We start from the raw sequence: 23,772 nt of genomic DNA on the forward strand, positions 1-23,772 counted from the left end.
TAAAGCTTCACAAAGAATTTTTAATGGATGCCAAATGTGAAGATAATTAGCTTAAGCAAATTTTTCATAAAAATATCAACAGTAATACAGTAAATGCCCCGTATTTGTGGGGGATGAGTTGCAGACCCCTATGCAAATAGCTAAAATCTACGAATAATTAGAACCCCTCTAAAAATGCTTGTAACTGCTTATTTTGATATTTCAAACACAAGAAAACCCTCTAAGAATGCCTATACGAACCTGAATACTAAAATAGTTGTATTACAAAAAGTGCATTCATTCATGAAACTGATATAATACATTATTTAGTACATATTTCTCAGTGTAAAATATATAGAAATCCGTGAATAGCTGAGACTGCGATTCTTGAGAATACAAATACGGGGGGTTTACTATAGTGTTTCAGAAAATGCCTTGCACATTACATAAAAAGGTTAAATGGAATTATAAACACAGAATGGCTTCACAAAACAAAATATACTATACCTATAAGGATTTGCTTCAATAAAAATGTCGCTGAGACATCGACGAAGTCCACCAGGAGGAGGAATTGAAGAATGTCCGGGTGGCATTAGGAGACCACTGTTGGTACTAGTAGTTGTGTGACCTGAGTCTGTGGAATTATTTGAGTCTGATGGGTTGGAGCAAGCATCACTTTCTACATAAAAGCGGACAGATGTCTTTGGTTGCACTATTTCTATCTCGGGTGAAATTTCCTCAGAAGGTGCTGGTAAAGGAGCGCCAGAATCATAGCTCGAAGTTGGAGTTGTGGATTCACCAACACTAGTATTGAAGGTGGGCCAGGGTATAAGTGCACTTGTCATATTTCCTAAAAGTTTTCCTAAAACTTCTATTTTCATTCTTAACTGAACAGTAGCATTATACCAAACACAAAGGGCCTTGTATCTCCCAACAAACTCTGGCTGTTCCCACTCAGGGTAATGAAATTCTAGTTTTTTTGTGGAAGGAAACAATGATTCCACATAATCCAGTTTCTTTAGAATTTTAGCCACTTGTGACAACCCTTCAGTCTGTCTATCCTGACATACTTTACACCAAATGGAGAGACAACCACTGCATTCTTCCTCCCCTCCAACCATAGTGCTCATTCCCACCCCATCTGTTGCATCAGTGGCTGACACAGAAACACCTCTAATCTTGAGGTCTCCTGCGTTCACTGCTTCATCTAATGTGGAAATCTTAACTTCACTTGCTGCAGCCTCTATATGTTCCTGATTTTTCTCAGAATAATTGGGGTCAAATTTAAAGCTTAGTACTTCTTGGATAATATCATACACCTGTAGGATGAAAGAGATTATGTTAACATGTTTAAGAGACCTTACTCAGAAAACTGTAAAAACAATTATTTGTAATAAATCATATATTACTACTGATTTCATATTATGACAAGAAATAACATAAAATTCCTAACACTAATTTGTATGCTACATAAATACAAATAATGGTATGCAAATGCCTTTTCCATTGATGACAGGGCCCATCTTACAGACAGATATCCTCAATGTGTCCATAAAAATAAAGTGCCATAACTGAAGCAGCATATTCCATTAACAGTAAATAATTGCTGCTAAGGACCTCTGCTCCAATCCTGCTGTGACACTGTCACCTGAAGGGTGGCTAAAAGGTCAACATAATCTATCCTACAAAAGGAGTAGCGAGCTTAAAAAGATGTCACCCTACATGATGTGAATAAACTTCAGAGGACCACAAGAAACCTGAAGAACATAAAATGTTGAACCAAAAAACTTATAAAGCTGATTATCACCTGGTGGGATGGAATAAAGCTTCTCAACACAGTTAAGGAATTTAACCTTGGCTACATACTCAGAAATATGAAGACCCACAAGGCAGGGAATCCACTTTGACTTATAATTAGCCAGATTCACAGCAGGCCACTATCATCTGGTGAACAAGTCCTCAAACTTATCCATGGCAATAATACAAGTGGCGACATAGCTTCCCCCAGTGTCAAAATCCTCTTCACAAACATGTCATTCAATAGATCAACCAACTACCTCACCAGAAAGGTGTATAATGATAATTCCTTGCTTCCTATTATTAAGGTCCCAAAGAAGACCCTGAAACCCTTATTGGCATTTTTACCCAGGAGGCACCCTTCAGATACATCAGAATGAGCTCCCCCCTAGGTGTGCTCTTTGCAAATTTCATGGGTGCATCAAAAATGTCTTCAGAGAAATAGTAAACAACACCTTTGTGATGATCATCGAAAAGGATGCTCTATCACATTCTCAGGGACAACTTTGAAGCCAAATCTGGTCTATGCTTCTTGTCAAGAGTGAGTGACCTTGACAGGCTTTCCTTCCTTAAATGTCCTCCTGAATTTCTGTAAAAATGACATCAGTACTATGATTTACATTTAGGCCACCAACTTGCAGCACTGCCTTAACAGTGTCAGTGAGTACCCAATCCAATACCTGATGTAATTCTGATGAGTACATCAGCAGAAGTACCTCTCTCTCTGCAGCAGTTGGGAAGCTACACACAAAGAAAATGAGAGAAACACTTGTGGATAACAAGTTCCCAATAGCATCATTGAGAACGTGACTAAAATGATCAACCATTGAAACAATTAGATGGATGGATATTTGGACAGACCAGTAATTATTTTAGCTAATATTTATAATCACACAGCATTCCCTAACTTAAAAATTTTGCAGCAACTTGTCAGTTGCAGACCAGGGGTGACAGGTCCCGCCCACTGCACAAGTGCATGGGAGCGACATATAGCCAACAGCTTTACTCTGCTTCATACCCGTCATGTCCATGAAAGGGGAGAAGGAAGGGGCTCTGATTCAATAATTACTTGGTAAGTATATATAAAACTTTATTTTATTATAATATAAAAATGTCATTTTTACATAAGTAAGTCCGTAACTTACCAAGTACTTACTAATACTTTAGCTGAATCCCACACTGATAGGGGGATGGAATGAATGAACAATTCTACTCCAAAACACTAGGTGCAGTAATGAATTGAACTAGAAAAGGATGGCTAACATTGCAACAATGTTTGTCACTTCCTTACCTGGTAAGAGAGCTAACGCAAGTGAACACTGCCTCTGGTTGTTGCTCATCTTAACCTGTAGCGGTGTGGTGGTTGAGCTGAAAGCGTCTCCACCTCAATGGAAGTCTTGCAACGGAGGATAGGCGTGATCGCTGTCAAGACATATGCATAAAAAGGTGCCCTTGCCCTCGGCACAGTACCACAAAATCGAACAACTATATAACTCTGACACAATGAACCACTACCCATCCAAGGACTGGTGGGTCTCCAGGTATGAGGTACCCACAGGCTCCCCAAAAACCTGACACCCTATGTCAAGGCGAAGTTGCAGAAGAGAGAGAGAGTCTCTCCTATGTTTCTTCCACCAATACCACAAAAGCCACTGCTAAAGGTCTGAGGTACTGCAATTTTCAAATGCATTTTCAACTTTTTTAAATACAAACTGTCCCTGCTTATCAGCAGGGATTCCATTCTGGCGGCTTGATGATAAGCAAAAATTGCTGAAAACCAGTTAATGGCACCTCTGTTAGGAATGTGTTGGCACTAATATCACAAATTTTTAACCAATTCGTATTTTTCATCCGATGACCAGAAATCAGAGCATTTTGATGCTGAAAATCGCTATCATTTCTATTTTTTTACGTAAAACAGATGCAAGATAGGTATACAAAAGTAAACTAACATATGTTTAGCTAAAATCCCTCAAAATCGCAAAACAGCTGTTTCTCAATTCAGTTGTGCATGTCCGTACTCGATGTTGTTTATGCTAGCTGTTTGGTAAGTGGTGCTTATGCAACAGTAATTGGTTGTTAACTATAAGAGGTGGTTATGAATTGTTACATAAGCCGTAAACTTGTGCAATGTTAAACACAGTTTTTAGTTTAAAGTGTGATGGTTGTTGTTTATAAGCATACTGAGTGCTTATATCTATGCAATGTTAACAAGGTAGAGGAGTAAGAGTAGTACAAGGTTGCTGTTTTACACTCATAGAGTTTTTGGCTTGCCCGTATCCACGAGGGTGGCTCTATTAATCTGGATAACCGAGAGGTCACAATTATTAGCAATAAAAAAAGGTGTCACATCTCTTTAGGAACATCAACCATGCTCCAGAGGGCTAACTTATCAAATAAACATAAGTACTTGTCAAAGCGTAGAATGTGGGCCTCACAAAGTATCATACACTAGATTGACAAGTGTTACGAAACGAGAGAGGTCCGCTTCTGGTTCGATATTATGATAAACAAAAAGAATTCAACACCAACAGTTGAAACTGGGGATACGAACATAGAAAGAAACACTAACACAACAAAGGTTTATTTACAAGCTTACTAACAAAGATAAATGCAGTATGGTGTCTCCTATTTACATAAAAAAGGTAAAATCTTACACTGCATGAACTGGGGTAACAGTGAGGTAATGAAAGTACTTGCCGACCAGTTTTGCAACTTGAAGCGACGGCTTCACAAAAGGAGAACTCTAATTGTAGACGCCTTCTTGCCTCCATATTGCAGAAAATAATGTCTACTCTTGATGCTTGAAAGGCAGGAACTCCCCAAAACCTCTAGCAGAACGTTTCTTCTCTGAAGTCTTGCACATCATCGAAATAACTCGGTCGTCCACTCCTGAAGACAACTTGACCAGAATTCTACCAATTCTCGAGCGACTTTTTCTCTCTGATCCTTCGTCGGTTCCTTCTTCTTTTATCTTTCTCAGATGATCTCTGATCTCTGCTGCTGAGCTCTCACTGATAATCTGATCTGTGGCTCTTACTGATGATCTCTTACTCTGTGACCAACTGATGATCTCTCTTCTACTTCGTCCGTCGTATTTATACGGCATTCTGGGGGCAGAGCCTACGGCGAGCGTCACAGACTCCCAAGATTACCAGAACGATTTAGAAGTTTCCCGACGAAGTATTGCATCAGAAGTCATGCCGTTTCTCACGACACTTCGGCGCCTGTTGCGCTCCACAAGCACTCCTGCCGATTCTAGAACCATCACGAGAACAAGCACCTCCAACACCTGCGCGAATGCCTCTTGCTGCCAAACTTCTCGAAAATGCGTTTTCCTTTCCTTTATCTTTCTTTGCTATAAAGCAATTACCATTACAACAAGGAATTGTCTGTCAAGGAGAACTGAATTGCAACCTTCAGGACAGTACCATTAAGCAACACTACTGGGAAAAGCACTGCCTTAGACTGTCAAGGTGCTACTATTAGCAAGAAATGAATGTAGTTTAATGAGAACAAAATAACTTTTCTACTCTCATAGAGCATGCCTGAGGGAACTGTTCTCAAACAAGGTGAAAATAAAGAAGGGTTAAATTAAAGAAATTAAATAGCTACTAGTCAAAAAGAGAGAAACTGGAACAAATACAACAAAGTGCAGAAAGCAATAAAGCTTAGGGTTTCAAAGAATGCTGCACAAAAAGTGAACCACACTACGCAAAGTGTAAGTGGTGCTCACAACCATGGAGTGTGAGGCAGATTTTCCATTCCATGTATATATTAAGCAAGCTGTAATTCTTCTAGATTTGATGCCATTAAGCAGCACTAATGGGAAAAGCAGGGCCTTAGTCTGTCAAGGAAGCTACAGTAGCAAGGACTGAAACACATGAATAGGAAATTATTCCTCTTGCTAGTATCAATGTAGTTAAATGAGACCAGAATCTTTTTCCTATTCTCAGAGAATGGCTGAAGGAATTGTTCTTAAACAAGATAAAAATAAATTGGACAGGTAGTCAAAGAGACCAATGAGTTCAGATGAAGACAGAAAAGCTATAAACAACGAAGCTTTGGGTTTCTACGATCTTAGACCTTGGAATTTCAGAGCACATGCTCACATAGTAAAACAAAATAACTTTTAAAAGAATTCACGTCAGGATTGGTTTTTATACATTTAATTAATAATGATTTACAGTTGTGTGAGTGCCACTGAAATTCAGGTACATCTTATGACCATACATTTCAAATATATAAGCAAGTGATTGCCACATGAACAAAAAGTGACACTATCTCTTTTAAAAAGTGTAAATTAACAATGTATGGCTAGTACATTACATTAAGAAGCTAAATTCCACAATAAAATTAGAACTTTTATTGCATGAGAACAAATAAAATCACTTTACCTGCAAAATCAAAAGTAAAAAAAAAGTGACACTGTCTCTTTTAAAGTGTAAATTAACAATGTGTGGATAGTAGTACATTACATTATGTAGCTAAATTCCACAATAAAATTAGAACTTTTATTGCATGAGCACAAATAAACACTTACTTTACTTGCAAAAACAAAAGTGGTTAAGTACAAAATATAACTGTTTCGTGGACTCAATGACATATTCAATAAGTAACAAAATCCTATAAGCCGAGGTCCATTAAAATCAATATATTTCTGTACAGTAACTTTAATTCTCTTGAAAAACCTTGGGAAGCATGTACATGCTTCCCAAGGTTTTTCAAAACCCAGAGAGAAGTCATCCCTATAATTCCCTAGAATGGGACACTGAACCAACAAATGCCTAACAGTCAAGGACGCCAAATAGTTAGCTCAATATGGCCAGTTCACCCACTTTCTAAGAAATTCCTACATTTTAAAGTAGGGCCATGTGTTCCAGGTCTAAGACCCTGGCTTCAGTCTTTTTACAACCTTTCACATGCACATCAGAACTTTGGCTTCCATGGCTGCCTGGCCTCATTATCTGGGCCTGCATGTCCCCTGGCATCTGGCTAACATTGGCTTCTTCAAGGAAACTGAAGAGGCACTGTTGGGTTATTTTGGACTTTTGCCAATACTTGGTCCTGCAGATGAACTTGGAAGAGAACCAGCCCCTTCCAAACTAAGTAGTGAACCTGGGTAAGCATATCAATACTGTAACAAAGTTGGTAACAATCTTTGGCAGAAAAGGGTTCTTTGTCTCCAGGAGACCATTTAGTTTCTTTATCATCTCTGACCTACATCCAGATATTAGCAAGTGCCAATAGGCCATCTGATAACAATGGAGCTGGTTTTCTGAAGTCACCTATACATTATCTCCTGCCTACAATTGGCTTCATGCTGGAAGGCAGTCTCTATGCAACCATGTACATATCTGGATTTGGACCATAGGCCATAGTTCATATTGGTGGGATCATCAAGAGTAGGGATGCTGATCTGTTATATTCCACTTTCCAAACTTTCATGATTGTCTTCGGCCATCTTGTTGAGATCATGGCCAACAACACTATTAACATTAAATACCTGAAAAATCAAAGAGGAATGCAACTGAAGTTTCTTTTGCTGGCAGTAGAATCTTTACTGGGGCAGAGACAAAAGGTCACCACTGTGGCAAAGACTTACTCTGGGGGTCTGCAACATCCTGGCTGACATGATCAGCAAGGATCATCAGATTCTTCCGTTTGGAATGGTCCCTCCACTTGGATGATTGCAAGGGACTTTTGCAAGTAGGGGATGCCTTTGCTGGATCTGTTCACCAAGCTCTTGACAGCTAGACTACCTCAGTACTGTTCCTTGGCCCTGAACCAGCATCTTGATTAGTGGATACTATGTTCCATATTTGGGAAGGTGCCTATGTTTTTCCAGGTTCAGAAGGCAGACAGATGCTCTAGTGGAGCTTCAGATTTCAGTGAACTCTAAATGGCTCTTATCACTGTATTCTGACCACAGCACAGTGGGCCAGAACAGTAATTTTTTGGACAAAATTACTTTTTGCTTTCACATCCAAGTATTATTTATCATTTTCTATTATGAACGTTTAGAGTATTGTATTTACAAGCATATGTAATAATATGAGTTATACGTTTACCCACTTTCTGTGTATTTGGTAAAATAAAGTTAGAACTAAATAACCTTTATATTTGATGCCTTTATTCAATGCAGAAAAGATAAGAAATAAAATTATAAAAAAATCTGATTATTTCTATCAAATGCTGTCTTTGAAGATTTTACAATATAAATTATTTAATGAAAGTAAAGAATACATTTTGGTTATACTATTATACTATAGTACATAATATGAATATAGAAATAAAAGCATTTAATCCATTAAAAAAATCTAAAATAACAAGGAACTTTAACTCGTATTAAGACTACGTGATGCAAATCAAAAAGTATTTGGGACGATTAAATTTTTACTTTCTTCAGGTAATTCAGTTTTTACAGGTCTGTCCACTTAGAGAAGTTACCAAGGGATCAGATGGACAAAGTAATCTTATCATTAAATCTTCATTAATTTTGTCTTTATTCGTGATGTTTTCATAGTGAAAGATTCCCTAAACTTCTTGAATTCTTTATCCTTTGCTTCTTGTGCCTCCTCAGATAATATGCCAATTGGTAGATTGAAGTTGCATATCACTGAAGCACCATGAATTAACAACCGTTGGGGCATGTAGTACCAGTTATATTTTTGTACATAATATTTGGCAGTATCCAAGCAAAACCTTTCAAATTTAACTGCATTGATATCAAGACCAGATGACATTGTTGGTAAAATTAAATAAAGTTTATAAACGAAGGATTGATCAAGGCCAGTGATTTCGAATGCAATTTCTGCATTCTTAAAAAACCTGTGAGCAGTATTCCCATCATTAGATGTAGCATTCTTATAGTCTCATTTTTAGTTTCATTTGAGAATTTCATTTATGGATGAGTAACGAGAAGTGAATTTCCAGCACCAGAAAAACACTTCTCTAACTCTTCAATGGAGCCTGGGATCGATCTCAGAATCACAGGGTTGGCTTTTAAGTACTTTGCTATTTCCTTATGCAATGGCTCCATGACTCCCTTAATTTACAGGTTCTAGATATTTTCCTGCCCTAAACCAAGCTAATCCTTTGAACAACCTTAAAATTCAAAATTACTAGCAACCCAACCCCCTTCAACTTTTTAGGCTGGGATTTGCCACAAACCCCTTGAAAGCACCATGTAGTATTAAGATGATGAAGTACCTACTCGTTGGCAGCTCTTGTCACCTTATGCCGTTTGGTTACTCAGACTCCCCAGTTGAATGGCGTCATGATAGGGGAGGTAGCGCTTCAGTTATTATTGCCCACAAAAGCTTGAAGTGCAAATTGGTGCAGAGGAAACAAATATTTTCCTTTTCCACACAAGTTCTAGTATATAATAAAATCCATAAGAGATACGAAGCAAATGCAAGCGAAAAAATTGCCGCATACTTGTTTTTGTTAAATAAAAAATATTTGAAGTACTTTTGTATATATTGCTACGTTTATAGAACGCCTCGCCTTCCCAGCAGTTTTTTATTAATTGTATTTATAAAAGAAGCAGCCATGCCTTCTCCTAAAGCAACTGATGTTGGGAGAGAGCATGTCATAGGAAGGCTAGGGAGGAATTTCCGGTCTGACGGAAGCTTAGGGTAAGAGAGGCAAGTCACAAGAGTAGCTAGGCCTCGAGATGGATTTTAGGGACTTCTACAATAAGACCTATTTTCCTTCCCAATTTGCTGGCGGTGTTTATCACTTTCAGGCAGTGCCCGAGGCGGTATATGGAAGCCCCGTGATTCCAAGACCACCAGTATCTCTCTCAGTCAACTGCAGTTCGTGACCTCGGACGGATGTCCAGCCAACCAGCCTCCCACACTTAAGCCTAACGGCGTTATTGGCACGCCCAAATCTGAGACCAAGCCGGACGCCGCACTTTTCCACAAAGGGTCCACACTGAACATTGCATCCAGGTACGTCTAAAAGTGTAAACTCCAAACCAGCACCTTTTACTACCATACGACTCTTGCTAATTTCATTTTAAAGTCTCACTTTTATCCCTCCTACATCAAAAGCCCTTTGTCCTCATCGGGCCACGTGCTCCCCCTTGTGACTTGTTAAAGACTAAGTCTTCAGTGCATACCTCAGTGAAACATTAGAGTTCCTTTGCCCCAGTGTTAGAGAACTAATTATCCGTAATTAAAGCAAGAAGTCATTTTTTCTTTTATCTCGTGTAATCTGGGATCCTTTTCCAGATTCCCTGAGTCACGTGCCAAGTCTGTCTGCCCGCAAGTGTTGCATTACCCAAGATTATGAAACCAGCTTTTACAAATCCCATTTTGCGCCAGCAATCATTCACTTGAGGAATGTTATTAGTCCATGTGGGGACCAGTTGCATTTACTTTTCTCCAGGCCAAAAAGGGCCTCTTGTAAATAAATAGCTGTAGAGTAATTAGCTGAGTTTCTGGCGACCTTTCCTCTAGAGTAAATTATCACTATAAATCCTTTTACGGTAAGTTCAAGTAAATTAATTTTGTTCTCCCTTAACTTTTCCTGTTTACGTATCGGAGCCTCTCTCAAGGCCGGGCTCCTACGTATAAATATCTATATAACATGGATTAATTGCATATTATGCACAATATTCGAAATGCCTAGTCACAGAAATAACAAGTAGTAAACTTGTTGAAACTCTTATAAACTAATGAAACACGGACCTAATATCACAGATGCTACATGCACACAATTCTGATGTAGACTAATCACTAGCATACTGGGAGAGAATGTACTTAGCAGATTGCGTCTAAAAACCATAGCGCCAGTCTAACCCACACTCCTTAAATAATAATATAATATACGGTTCCCTTTCTAAAAGCTATTCTAATTTACGTTTTTAATATAATTTTGATAAAACTAAACAATAATTTTTTTGGTTTTTGTCCACCTCCTGGCCCACTGTGCACAGCTAGAGTGACCACCTGTTTGAGGGCACAACTCAATCAGGCCATTTCTCTTGATTTCACAGCCATCCAAGTGTTGTTACACCATTAGTGGAGGTTGTCCAGCATAGTCTCAGAAAGAGTGACTTTTTAGAAGTCACTGCAGTAACTATCTTCATGCAGAGCAGGTGTGTGTGCTACTCCACCTTCTTTAGATTTCCTTTCATAATAGTAGACATTCCTGTTCTGCCATTTTGTCAGTCCTATAGGCTGCCATTACCTCCTGATTTGGGAAATGACTTGGTTCTGTACAACCTCATTAAGACAGGCATATTACAATCAGTAAACACCTCCTTGCTGGATAAAACTCTCAAGACAGTGTTCCTAGATGCTCTCAACTTCCCCAAGCATGTCAGTGAGTTCCATACCCTGTTGGGTGAGGTCACATTCTAGGTGTCTTCAGAGTCTTCTATGGCAAGGGGGTTGCATAGCTAGAACTCAAGCGTTCTAGCAAAAGATGGCTCATTTCAGGGCTTTTTTCTAAATTCTTGCATTGCCTTCCTTTTTTTTCTGAAGCTAACCTTCTCTGCCCAGTGAGGGCCATAAGGATTTATCTTTAAAAGGGTGAATCTTTCCAGCCTTCTTGCCTAATCCTTCAAAGAGGGAATCTTCAAACTCAAGATCAAGGTCCTTAATGTTTCTGCCCTCTCCAACATTCTTAAAGGGTAGGCACATGGCACTGGCAAAACACTTTCCCATGATTCAAGCATCAAGTCACTTGACATATACTTGGAAAAGAAATCTTTACAGTGTGGAACCTTTTCCAGATTAGGGGGGACCAAGTCAGTCATCTTTATCATCCCTTTATGATCTCACCCTTTCAATTCTGGCATCCATAATGCAGGTGTTATCCTGAAACATCTGTCCATTTTTGCTCCATTTTGGTGAGGGACTGGGTTTCTGACTTACTATAGCTGGTTCACTTAGGGTGGATTCTTGGATGAGCCCCATGCTTACAATAATTAGAATCACAATTCATGAAGAAGGAATATGAGTAAGAGCCATGGAAGAGGAGATTATACTATAGCTGGTTTACTTAAGGTAGATTCTTGGGTAGGTACTATGCCTGCCAGACATTTATTTGGCGGCAGCTGATTGGCTGGGAGCTGACTTCCTCTTGGTACTAGCCAATCAGCAGCCGCCAAATAAACATCTCGCAGGCATAGGACTAACCCAAGAATCTACCTCAAGTGAACCAGCTATAGTATAATCTCTTCCATGGCTCTTACTCATATTCCTTCTTCATGAATTGTGATTCTATTTTATGATTAATGGGTTCCAAACAAATACATTCTGACAGTTTAACATTTTTCTACAAATCCATATATTTCCAGTGCTCTCCCCTCCCCCACACTCTCCAAGATGGTGGCTGACATGGAGGAATGAAGCTTTGCCTTCCAGGCCAGTCGAGTGTGAGCTGGGAATGTGCACTGTGGGTGTTTGCCTTGCAAGATCTTGGAACCATTCACAGTGAGTAATGCTATTTCATGATCAAAGGCTTTGTCAACAAAAGCATTTTATTGTATAAAAATGATATTGTTATGATACAATAAAGTTTGTTCATACTTACCTGGCAGATATATATATAACTGTATTTTCTGAAGTCCGACAGAATTTTAAAAACTTCCGACACACGCAGTGGTCGGCCAGGTGGTTAGTACCCATTCCCGCCGCTGGGAGGCGGGTATCAGGAACCATTCCCATTTTCTATTCATAATTTTTATTTCCACTGTCCCCTGAGGGGAGGTGGGTGGGTACTTGATTATATATATCTGCCAGGTAAGTATGAACAAACTTTATTGTATCATAACAATATCATTTTGTTCATGAAACTTACCTGTCAGATATATATATAGCTGAATCCCACCTTTGGAGGTGGGAAGGGACAGAATAGAAGGATTTTGGGAAACAAATGCATGCAGATGATTTACATCTTGGTTCCACCTGTTAGCATAGCTGGCTTCGTGGTTACTGCCACGTAAGTCTGCTTGTGCTACTAGAGTTGCCAGCGAGGTAGAGACCTATATAGCTGGTGCACTCCCAGATGATCTGTCAACAGGGGCGCGAGACCACGACGTGACTAGACCATATTGACCCGATACCATGAGGGCTAAGAAGTAAAATAAATATATATATATATAAATATATATATCACCACCTGACCAACCTAGCCAAAGTTAAGGTGTGTTAACTAAGGCTTAAGAGTTAAGAAGTCGCCGTTGTCGGCGACTCAACAACTAAATTAAGAGCTCTTCCTAACCATTTTCTACAGGATAGGATGAGTGGTACTTCTTGCCCCCAAGATTGTGTCTGCAGACACGTATGGCCCTAGCGAGCAGCAGATCTCATATGCCATCTTCACATCTCGCAGGGAGTGTGAAGTGAACACAGAGTTGCTTCGCTAAAACATGGTACTCAGGATGTTGCTGAGTGCCATGCTCTGTTGAAATGCTTCCGAGGCCGCGCCCTCACCTCGTGAGCATTCAGATAAAAGATTTCAAATCTTTGTGCAAACACAATGAAGGAGCATTTTTGAAACGAACTCCTTAACACTAAAGCCAGGCTGTTCTTCGATATGGGCAAGTCTGGTCTTTTTCGGAACACTGCAGATTGCCCGATTGACTTCGACTTTCTTGAGTTTTATGTAGATAAAACTTGAGAGACCCGACAGGGCACAGGACTCTCTCTGGCTCCCGCCACTAACTTGTGCCATCCTTGCTTCCAAGCACTCCTGGCCCACGGACAAAACGGGTTACCATTCTTAGGCCACAACGGAAGGGTTAGAGAGCACACCGTCTTGTGTTCTCTAAAAGCCAAAACTTGTGACGATGGCTTAAAATAAAATCTCACTAACCCCCTTGTCGTATCTAGGGTGGTTAGAAGAAGGCCTTCCTGATCACATGCAAGAAGTTAACAGGTAGGAGAGGTTCGAATGCTTTGACATCAAGAACTTCAGACTACGTCTAAGTTCCATATTGAAAGCTTCGATCTGGACATGCACAGTCAGTCCGTCTGTACTAAAGTCAGGTGACCGGACCAGTTGGACCAGTCAGACGAATCAAGGACAGCAAGGCTGTACCCTGAAGACCATAAGGCACTATTCCTCGCTGAAGGATGAGTGTCTGGACTGCCTGGTCGATTCAATCTAAGCAAACCTTGGGGGTGTATCAACGCAACCCAACGTCGTCAGCGAAGCAACTCCTGACTCGAGCTTCTGGTGCCAGGAGAAAGGAGCGAGGAGCAAAAAGGCGATTCAGTCCCGAAGGAAGAATGCCTGACAGTCCAACCTGGTCTCATGTTACACGATCATCGGGGGTGTATAAACGCAACTGACTTCGTCAACAAGAAACTCAGGGCTACTATATGTCGCCTGATCTCGCACGAGTGTCTGACTCCGAGAAAACAGGTGAGACAAAAAGTAGATGGTGAGCGAGGTTCGAGATTCCACAGAACTCAAAAGATCGTGAAGGGCTTTGTTGTTTGACAGACGCAAATCTCTGAGCCCAAAGGCCGTCACAACATATTTGCGTATTCTTTAATAGTTGTGACTGCCAGCTTATCCCATTCTTCAGACGGAAATGGAAGACGGTAATCTTATTCCTGTCAACATCTCGATAGCCTGAACGTAGTCAAGACTCAAAGCGGAGAGGTTATAGGTACCTTTCGAGTTAGAGTAGACCGACTCTCTCGGAAAAGGTCCTTGGAAAGTGAACTAGGAAGTATGTGACCTCTGTGAATCCAGGATCCTGAAGGCCAACATGGGGCGATCAGCGTCATTGTCGCTCCCTGTGACGTCATAAATCCTCTTATTACATTTCCTAAGCGATTGAAAAAAGGGAAAAGACAGACTAAATATCCATCCCCGTTCAATATCATAGGATGGCGTTTAATGGTACCGATCCCGGATCGAGAATAAGGGAGCAGAGAAGAAGAAGCCTCTTCGTCCTCAACATATCGAAGAGAAGAATGAAAGGGCGTCCCTAAAGTCTCCACACAACTCTCAACTTACTTCTAAAGAAAGATTCCACTCGGAAGTCAATAGTTGCTGCCGTCGATCGAGACGATTCGTACGGACTTTCGCAATCCGGTAACGAACCTCTAGAGGATCGTTACATTCTACGCCTGTTGTTATAATAGGCTTTCTCGTAAACTCGAACAGGGACCGAGAGAAGATACTTCTTAAGATATGAGAGCTGTGGAATATCAGAGTTGATCTGGACCACTGGTTTCCCAAAACTCGTTACAAGGACTGGAGGGACTACCGAATCGCTTTTACTTCTTTCAGATTAAGATCCAGGACATCTGAAACCCTATCCAGATGTCCGGCACCTTCTTTCTATCACCTCAGGTGATAACGCACTGAGAGATGTTCAGAATCATTCCTAGATCTTGAATAATATTTCAGTTTCCCGGTAGGAAAAAACTGTGGTCTGAATTGCAGTCTATTCGGGGAAACAAACTTCTTCAGGAAGGAAATGGTCCCCAGCAAGCTCATCCATTCCCTCCCGAGTATGCTTACTTCCCTAATAAGGCTGCGCTTTGCCTAAGCAGGAGAGCATATAAAAGTACAATGTTGCGGTAGACTCGTAGTTTCTATACCGTGCGGTAACGAGCACCGAAAGGATTGAGAGATAACTCTGTTGAACATAGTAAGGCAAACGAATGCAACGTTTATTCATTCACGTAAGAAATCCCCTCAATCTTAGGCTAAAGTCCGTGATTGTAGGGCAGAGTTACAGTTAGTCAGTCAATCCCGCAGGAGAGACGTAACCGCCAGCACAGAGATACGGTTAGTCAGTCAATCCCGCAGGAGAGAGAGACGTAACCTACGGCGCATGACAGCGCCCGATCTGTTACTGGCTCGGTTGGACTGGAAGACACACACAGCGTGACAGCAGCAGCCAGCAGCTTACGAACGTCGTCTCTTAACTTTATGTCTGGGTTGCCAGCTACCCTATTCTACGAAGAAATAGGTCCGTTATTTTTGAGCGAAAGACTCTCAGCTGGTATATTTAAGCGAAACAGAAAACGCTAAATATATAGATGCGTTTGTGTCGTCAGAACACTACCATACAACGGTAAAAGATAAATCGGAAACTCCTGGAAGGCTGCAGGGAGTAACGATTAAATGTCCTTAAAATAAACAATAGACCTCTCGGTTGCCATCCGAAGAGGTAACTACAGCAAGCGTATATGACTTGAACCAACCAGAAGTAAAATAACGCAAGGCAAAATATGAAATTATATCACAATAAAGTTTGTTCATACTTACCTGGCAGACATATATATAGCTGAATTCGGAAATACAGCTACATACATATCTGACAGGCAAGTTTCATGAACAAAACTTACGAGAATCGACGCAGTCAGCTCAAGCTTCTTATGTTACTGGACATAAGCGTTCATTGACGTAGTCTACAAGTCTATTTTTCTTGTACGAGTCTGCGAATGACGAATGAGAGCTCTTCCGAATCTTGTCAAAAAGAGCTTATTCGCTTACGCAATATCAAGTTAATGAGATGTTTTGTCAATGAGAACTAACCCATTTACGGGACAAAGAGATATTTTGTCAATGAGGGGATACCCACTTACTTGACAAAACGAAAGTATTATTGTCAATGGGGGAAAGTCACTGAATTGACAAAACGTAATCCAGGGAGTCAAGCATTTATTTTTTCGATTCCCGTCTCAAACGAGGAAGGGCAAGAATCCTGTTAAGAGACTGGGCTTACGGCAGGTAGAACGACGATGTTCAATCGGCAGCGTAGTCCCGACTAGAAACTAACAAAAATAAATATCATCTGAAAAACCCTTTCAGATGGGCTAAAAAGCTTGCAAAATTATCCTGGGAAGAGGAAGAAACTCTCCAACCAGCTTCCTCTCCCGTATCACAACTAATGCCTGCTAAAGCTTACAATTTATTGGCAGTATGGCAAAGGAAGTCCTGTCTTGCTCTTTCCTGAAAAGCGTCCTTTTGATGAGTGCCTTTGCAAGAATCCCACTGAACGTTGCCGAGAGTCCTGACGTGCAGGATCGAGACTTACATAACCCGTAACTGCCTTATCGCAAAGTCTTGACTGCGGTAGTGGCAACTTAAATTTATTGGCCGAATGGCAAAGGTTGCGGTAGAGCAAACGAGATCTTCCCTTGAGCTTTTCTTAACTCCATCCACCTATGCGAAAAGCAATATTAATTGACAGAGACCTCTTGAATTCACGAAACCCGATGTCTTGCTGGGTTTCGAAGAAGAAGTTGTCTGTTCACTTTAAACTTCCTCCGAAGCACTGCCTACTTCACATTCTTTGCAGGTGAGGTAGAAGGTATCACCGGAGGTAGAGGTAAACATTCTTTAGGCCCATATCTGAAACAAGAGCTTGAAGAGTTCAACAGAAACGTTCAGCCAGGCGACACACCTGGCGTGCGCTGGTGCACGCTCGGCGTCCACTGGCGCGCGCTCGGCGTCCACTGGAGCGCGCTCGGCGTCCACTGGCGCGCACTTGGCGTGCACCCGCGCGCGCCTGGAGTCCATCCGAGCGTCCCGGGCGTCCGCTCTCAAAAGCTTCCTGCTACTATGACTTCTTTTACGTATTTCTCGGTGGAAAGACGGACACGAGTTCAGGCGACGTTCGCCTTCTTACTTCTCACTGAAACGCATAACGAGAGAGAGAGAGAGAGGACGTGAAGCGTCCTCTTCTATAAAGCTTCTATTTAGAGGGCGCGAGTCCTTCCGAAAGCTCCAACCCCTGCATGGGGAGGACGCTTCGGAGGACGAGAAGCAATCTTTCAGGATTCGTGCACGCGCACGCACTTTGGCAGTCTGGGGATTTTCATCAGAAACTGCCGAAGGCACGCCAGATCGGTGGGGGTTCCTTGTAACCCTCCTTAGGCTTTCGACATGCTCCCTCCCCGGGTCCTGGGAGTCAAGCAGAGGTCCCGGCCTAGAGGCGAAACGAGGCCGATCTGACGCACCCTCCACTACACAAGGGGTATCACTGCACTTCTGCACTTCACTTTTACTCTCTAAAGCAAGCACTTTCGATTCTAAGATACGAATCGAAAGAGTATCAGAGAAAGGGTAATTCCTCTACAGACACTGCTTAGGGCCCGAAGGGTTAGGAGTAACAATTACAGAAGTAGCACTTCACAGCAATGAAGGAGAGCGAGCACCTCTCGTAGACATATTCATAGCCCGTAGGCCATACTACAGGGTTAGGCAAAATAAAGTCTACAGGAAGGTTAGAAGTTCACTACCCTGACTTTTGTTACTGATTAATTGCGTACATACGAATCATACGTCTTCCTTACGGAATTAGACATGTTTACTGATTAATTGCGTACATACGAATCATACGTCTTCCTTACGAATAGACAAAGTCTCACCACTCCTTACATGACAAATCTCAACAAAGAAGCAAGACCCATACCCCTCGTACATACCAAGTGCGGATCTACCGAAGCTTTCGGTAGCCACACCCTATCTTTGCAGACAACCCCGTCTGAAACTAGCCTAACTAGATTCAGATATTCTATGCAAAAAATGAATCAAATTCAAATCAATTTAAGATAGCGTATGCCTAGCCACAAATCCAAGTAAATAAATCAAAAGACAATTAGGATACTTAGCGGCAATGAAGTTTCCAAAATCCTAAGACGGAGGTACTGAAAACAGGTGTTTTCAGCACCAGCGACAGAAAAATTATGAATAGAAAATGGGAATGGTTCCTGATACCCGCCTCCCAGCGGCGGGAATGGGTACTAACCACCTGGCCGACCACTGCGTGTGTCGGAAGTTTTTAAAATTCTGTCGGACTTCAGAAATACAGTTATATATATATCTGACAGGTAAGTTTCATGAACAAAATAATGTTCATCAATTCAAGAGCCAAGTTTCCCATTTTCCTTAAAAATTATAATTAAGCATCCCAAAAGTATCTACATTTAAATGGATTTCCTAATACAGCTCAGGTAAGACCAGCTTTCCATTGATGAGAATACCAATATGCATTTCCCATCAATCAATATATAAAATAAATAAATCTTAAAGATTTTCTTTGCATAAAACTTACTAAAAGCATACACTAAACAGGTAACAACTAAAAATTATCTTTAGTATAAAAGTACATCATTATAAACAATAAATACCTCTTGTCTCTGAGCAATGAGATGTATATCATACATATTTGAATCCAAATTTACATGCCATGCCTGTAATTCAAGCCAAAGCATTTCATGCAGCTCCTGATGATAAAGAACTTCTTCTTCACTCCTCTGCAAAACAATAAAATGCATTCATCAACAACAAGAAATGAGAAACAAATAAATATACATTTCCTTCTAACAAAATTGTATCAAATACACAAGGTTTTCATGAAACATGGACACTGCGATAAACAATGTAAAACTGTTAAAAGTTTCTTCTGTACAGCACCTAAGCAGAACGAGAAGGTATGGTTTTTAACAAAATAGTAACAGCACCTAAGCAGAATGAGAAGGTATGGTTTTTAACAAAATAGTAACATCACAAAAGTTTTGCATATAATATAGGAACATTCCTGGGAGGTTCTAACAGTTGGTTTACTGGATCCTTCACCTGTCCAGCATCCTGTAAAATAAAATAAACTATACCACCTATACTCTGTCAGTTGTTGGGAATATGGTGACATAAAGACAAAACCTTTATTGGAGACATGTGATGTGGTTTCAACAGCCATTGAGACAAGAATAAATAACACATTGCTACACAAAGTTAGAAAAATGACAAATTTTTAATCAATTTGTATTTTTCATGGCTAACAAACCTTCGGTCTTAACAATAAGATAATCTTCTAGCACAAGCTGGAAACCGGTTACAAACAATCAAAGATTGTAAAACAAGGAATCTGTGGCAACTGGTAACTCATGCACATACGAGGCAGATGTTAGTCATCGACCAAGCTCGGAACCCCGTGATGCTCCAGTCTTTCTTTTACCGCCTTGGAGAGTGGTGTATCACTTTGCTCTCCTTTACAAAGCCAGTTTTTTTTATTGTAGCCAGCACTTTGTTTCTTTTTATTCAGACCAGAAGTTCCGTGGATGTAAACGTGATTTTTGACAAGCCTTCCTTGTTTGCCGTGTTGACCTTCCTTGGGACAGATGCTTTTTCAGTAGATACGACTTTTCCTCTGCATCGTCATCGCTGGCGTTAAGTGTGATAGGCTGGTATGTCTCCTAAGAGAGTATTGCCCCTTCAGAGAGACAGGACCCCTTACTTTGGTTTAGTGTTTTACTTTCATTTTTCAAGATAATTTGGAAACATTTGTAGTGACATTTATATTGCTATGTATCTTTTCATACGTCTGGGAACTTTGTAATGTTTTATTCTTTCATAATGTGTGTGTTCAGGATTTCAGGGAAAATTTTAATGGCGGACAATTGCAATCTTCCCTAAAAAAAAACTTGCTAATAATAAAGAAATTCAAATGGTAAAAATGCTATAAACTTTTAAGAAAATACAGAGGTACAGTCAGGTACCATATTTGCTTGCAAATTAGATGTACTATTTTTATTAAAAAATGTATAAAAAAACTGCCCTGCGTTCATTGCGGCCGTATTACAGATGGGAGACTGAGTGCTGAAGGCTACGCCTAGCCTAGCCGTCAGTGGGCATACTGGGTAGGCACAAAAATTGTTAGCTGATAATAAAACAGTGAAAATCAAGTCTAATTATTATAGTAAACAGTCTGTTATCACAAACTTTTAATCTGTAAGGGAAGTTCACATCATCTCACTGTACGTTCTTCCCAAGCACACATAACCCACTGACATGTCTTACATTATAAAAGGATTGTTTTACCTTTAGGAAACATTTATTTATTCTCTACAAAAATAAATAAATAAATAAAATAAAATTCATCCACCTGACAACCATTTGCAATAAGTGGATGTAAAAAAAATCATAGTGGCACCATGGTGGCCTGTTGGTTTAACACATATATAAGGAGGTAAGTTTGGGAGTGGTTTCCCAAAAGTAATACTATTTATTTTTGGTAAATTTCATACAGAGTCGCCCCATAAAGTAATGTTCACTTACGGTAAATTTCATAGTCCAAACCCATGGCTAAAAAAACCAAAAAGGCACTCCTATAACATAAAATTTAAACTAGAATCATCCATTTTTCACTACACAATCACTTTAAAATATCTATCAATAAATGTAATGAAACAAACTAAAATTGTTTTTTTTTTTTTTCCACAAAATATCTTTGTAAAATGGGCATGCTTCTTATGCGAAGGTGCATATTATATGCCAGCAAATATGGTAATTTGACTAAATTTTCAAAAAATCATCTTTTTGGATTACAGCACACCTAAGATTTTCTGACTTCAAACCACATGGAAATAGCTTCATGTGACCTTTATGAACAGCATCATGTTCGAGGAATTTGGACTTGAACTCTGCTCTTGGAGTGCTCTTTACCAAGGATTTTAAGCACAGGGAAATTTTATGTTTGATCCAAGACAGGCTATAAGTATGGTTAACTTCCTAGATCTTTTACCTCATCAGAAAGATGTCGTCAACTTGCACACTTAATCTAATTTGATAAGGCTTAGATGATACTGGAATGTAGATAACCTGGGAACACTATGTCTCTGACAGTCACTAGTCTTGTAAAACACTGATGGAAGGGTTACTGAGGGCAGAACAGACTCGGAACAAATACCACAGACCCTACTCCTCCCTTTGCAAATCGAGAGGTAATTCATTAATATCCAAATAAATGCTCTCAACAGAGGTTCTAAATAAACTTCAGCATATTCTAAGGTCCATATCATGTACTTCAGAATATATTTGACAGCCGAACTGGGGCCAGCACAGTTAAGCTGCCTAAACTAAGATCAGATACAACTTTTCAGGTTTCAAAGACTTTTTGCCCTTCAATTTCAGGCCACCAAAAATCTGTTTCCAGTCAAATATCATGTCAAAAAATTAAACTTCCTGGATGTTTACTCTGTTTAGCCTTTTACATCAGATAATGGTCAAAATCAAGGATGCAGCAAATTTCATCAGTCCCTTTTAACTTCACCAGGAATGATCTCTGGACTTCCCTGCTGACAACACCTTGTCCCTCCTAGGAAGGAGCCTTCTAAAGCAGCTGTATTTCTATTTATTCCACAACCATCCATAACTGCCTTTTCTTCACATTTGGAGGCTGTCCAGTTTATCGAAGAGAATGGCTTTTCAGATGTTGTAGCCCCTTCTAGTGCAACAGCTTGCTAATCCCCTGCCAACTGGCTTTACCAGGAAAGTGCACAAAGTTCACTGCTTGATGTGAATAATATATAGGAGCACCTTTTCCTGGTCATGGTCATTCAAATGCCTTTGCTTTCCTTCAGCAAAGTATATTTAAGTAATGATTGGAACTACTAGTGTGCGTTTCTTAAATTTCCCAAATGCCTTACCTATCAATGGCTCACTGCCTTCTAACAAGGACCAATTCCCTTTCCTGATCAGAGCCATAAAGGTTTATCCTCAGAATAATCAGGCCCTCAGCTAAGAACATCTTTGTCCCAAAGAACAATATTTCATTTTGGTTCCTTCTTTTGACCCTTCATTGTTAATCATATGTTTCACAGGAAGACTCTCCCAGGTCAAGAACAGGATGTATGAGGTACATTCTCTTCATCTTAATTATATTTGAATTTAATCTACAGCTTTCTACTAGTCTCAGAACATGTTCTCCTTATTTTTTCTGCATGAAGCAACTCCTATATCTTGCCATGTGCAATTGTTAGACCCATCATTGTAATGGGGCATGTTTATCAGCTGGATAGGATGAGGCCATTCCTCCTCATCAGCTTCATGATACTCATTCTCAAAGTATCTGGTACATACTGAGGGCATGTTTCTCTGGAGTAACTGTCTTCACCCCAAGTTTACCTGGAAGTAATGGCTAATGTCGCACATGGTCCTTTTATCGTATACCCCACACTTACGGAGTCTGACCCCCACCCGCTTCCCAAGGTCATATCGCGTAGATGCATGGTTCTTGACCACTTTTCACCCGATATAAGCACGTGTTGCCAGACCTCACAAGATTCCTTGCTTTCATCTGCAATTTAACCAGATCCAGCTAGGCGCTAGAAATTATTGTTAAGACCAAGGGTTTGTTCGCATATGAACAAACAAATCTTAAATTTCCCTCAAAAGATAATTCTTTACTTAAGGTCCTATATGAGTAGTAAATACAAAACTATCGTGCATACACCACTCCCTCTAACAATGTAACTGAAATTTGAGTGACAAAACTTTTGCTGATAATTCTAGGTTTTCTAAAAACGCTCTGATTTTATAGCTGAATAATAAATACTAAGCAGTACAACAGTATCAAACTACCTGGAAGCTGAATGACAAAACTTTGACACTTCTTTCTTTATCTAAAAATGTTCCAGCTCTACTGTAAAGTAATAAATGAGTACAACAGGATTAAACATTAGTCATATAGTAGTACTAGAATTTAAGTGTTGTCCAATACAAAAATATTTGCCTCAAATTCCACCCCCCCCCCCCCCCCCCCACCCCCCAATATTACATATTTGCATCACATTCCAAATAAAAAAAAATTATATAGAATACCTTACCTGCCTCTGAGTGATAACTTCTTGAGTGCCACTTTTAACCATACTTTGTAACTGGTGAAAATAGCTAACACGGTCCTGAGGAAGCTCAGCAGTTGAGATTTTACGACTAGACAGTGAAAGTTCATACCCATCATCTTCACTTAGTTTACGACATGATACACTCATATATCGGGACTTGGAATCAACCTGTGCATAAGAAAAAGGTAGATGAAAATATAATTCATGGAAAAATAAGAAAAAGGTAGATGAAAATATAATTCATGGAAAAATACAAGAAAGTTTTAACATAACATCAGTATTCTACAGACAAGGACATATATACTAATAAGAATTTTGAAGTACATATGAATGAACATAAAAAAAAGATAATAATAAAAAACTGACCACATATAAAACT

At 40.0% G+C, this 23,772-nt stretch overlaps 1 protein-coding gene across 1 annotated transcript in view; it reads right to left on the minus strand.

The window, feature by feature from the left end:
- LOC135205441 (mitogen-activated protein kinase kinase kinase 4-like) overlaps window positions 1-23,772 on the minus strand; it is a 95,572-nt gene that overhangs the window by 13,664 nt on the left and 58,136 nt on the right. The window contains exons 6-8 of the mRNA XM_064236030.1: window positions 23,376-23,561; window positions 18,900-19,025; window positions 487-1,298 (exon numbers count right to left, since the gene is read on the minus strand). Coding sequence (XP_064092100.1) covers window positions 487-1,298; window positions 18,900-19,025; window positions 23,376-23,561 — 1,124 coding nt within the window. The remainder of the gene's footprint in view (window positions 1-486; window positions 1,299-18,899; window positions 19,026-23,375; window positions 23,562-23,772) is intronic.

Source organism: Macrobrachium nipponense, chromosome 24 (assembly GCF_015104395.2).
Source record: "Macrobrachium nipponense isolate FS-2020 chromosome 24, ASM1510439v2, whole genome shotgun sequence".
NCBI lineage: Eukaryota > Metazoa > Arthropoda > Malacostraca > Decapoda > Palaemonidae > Macrobrachium > Macrobrachium nipponense.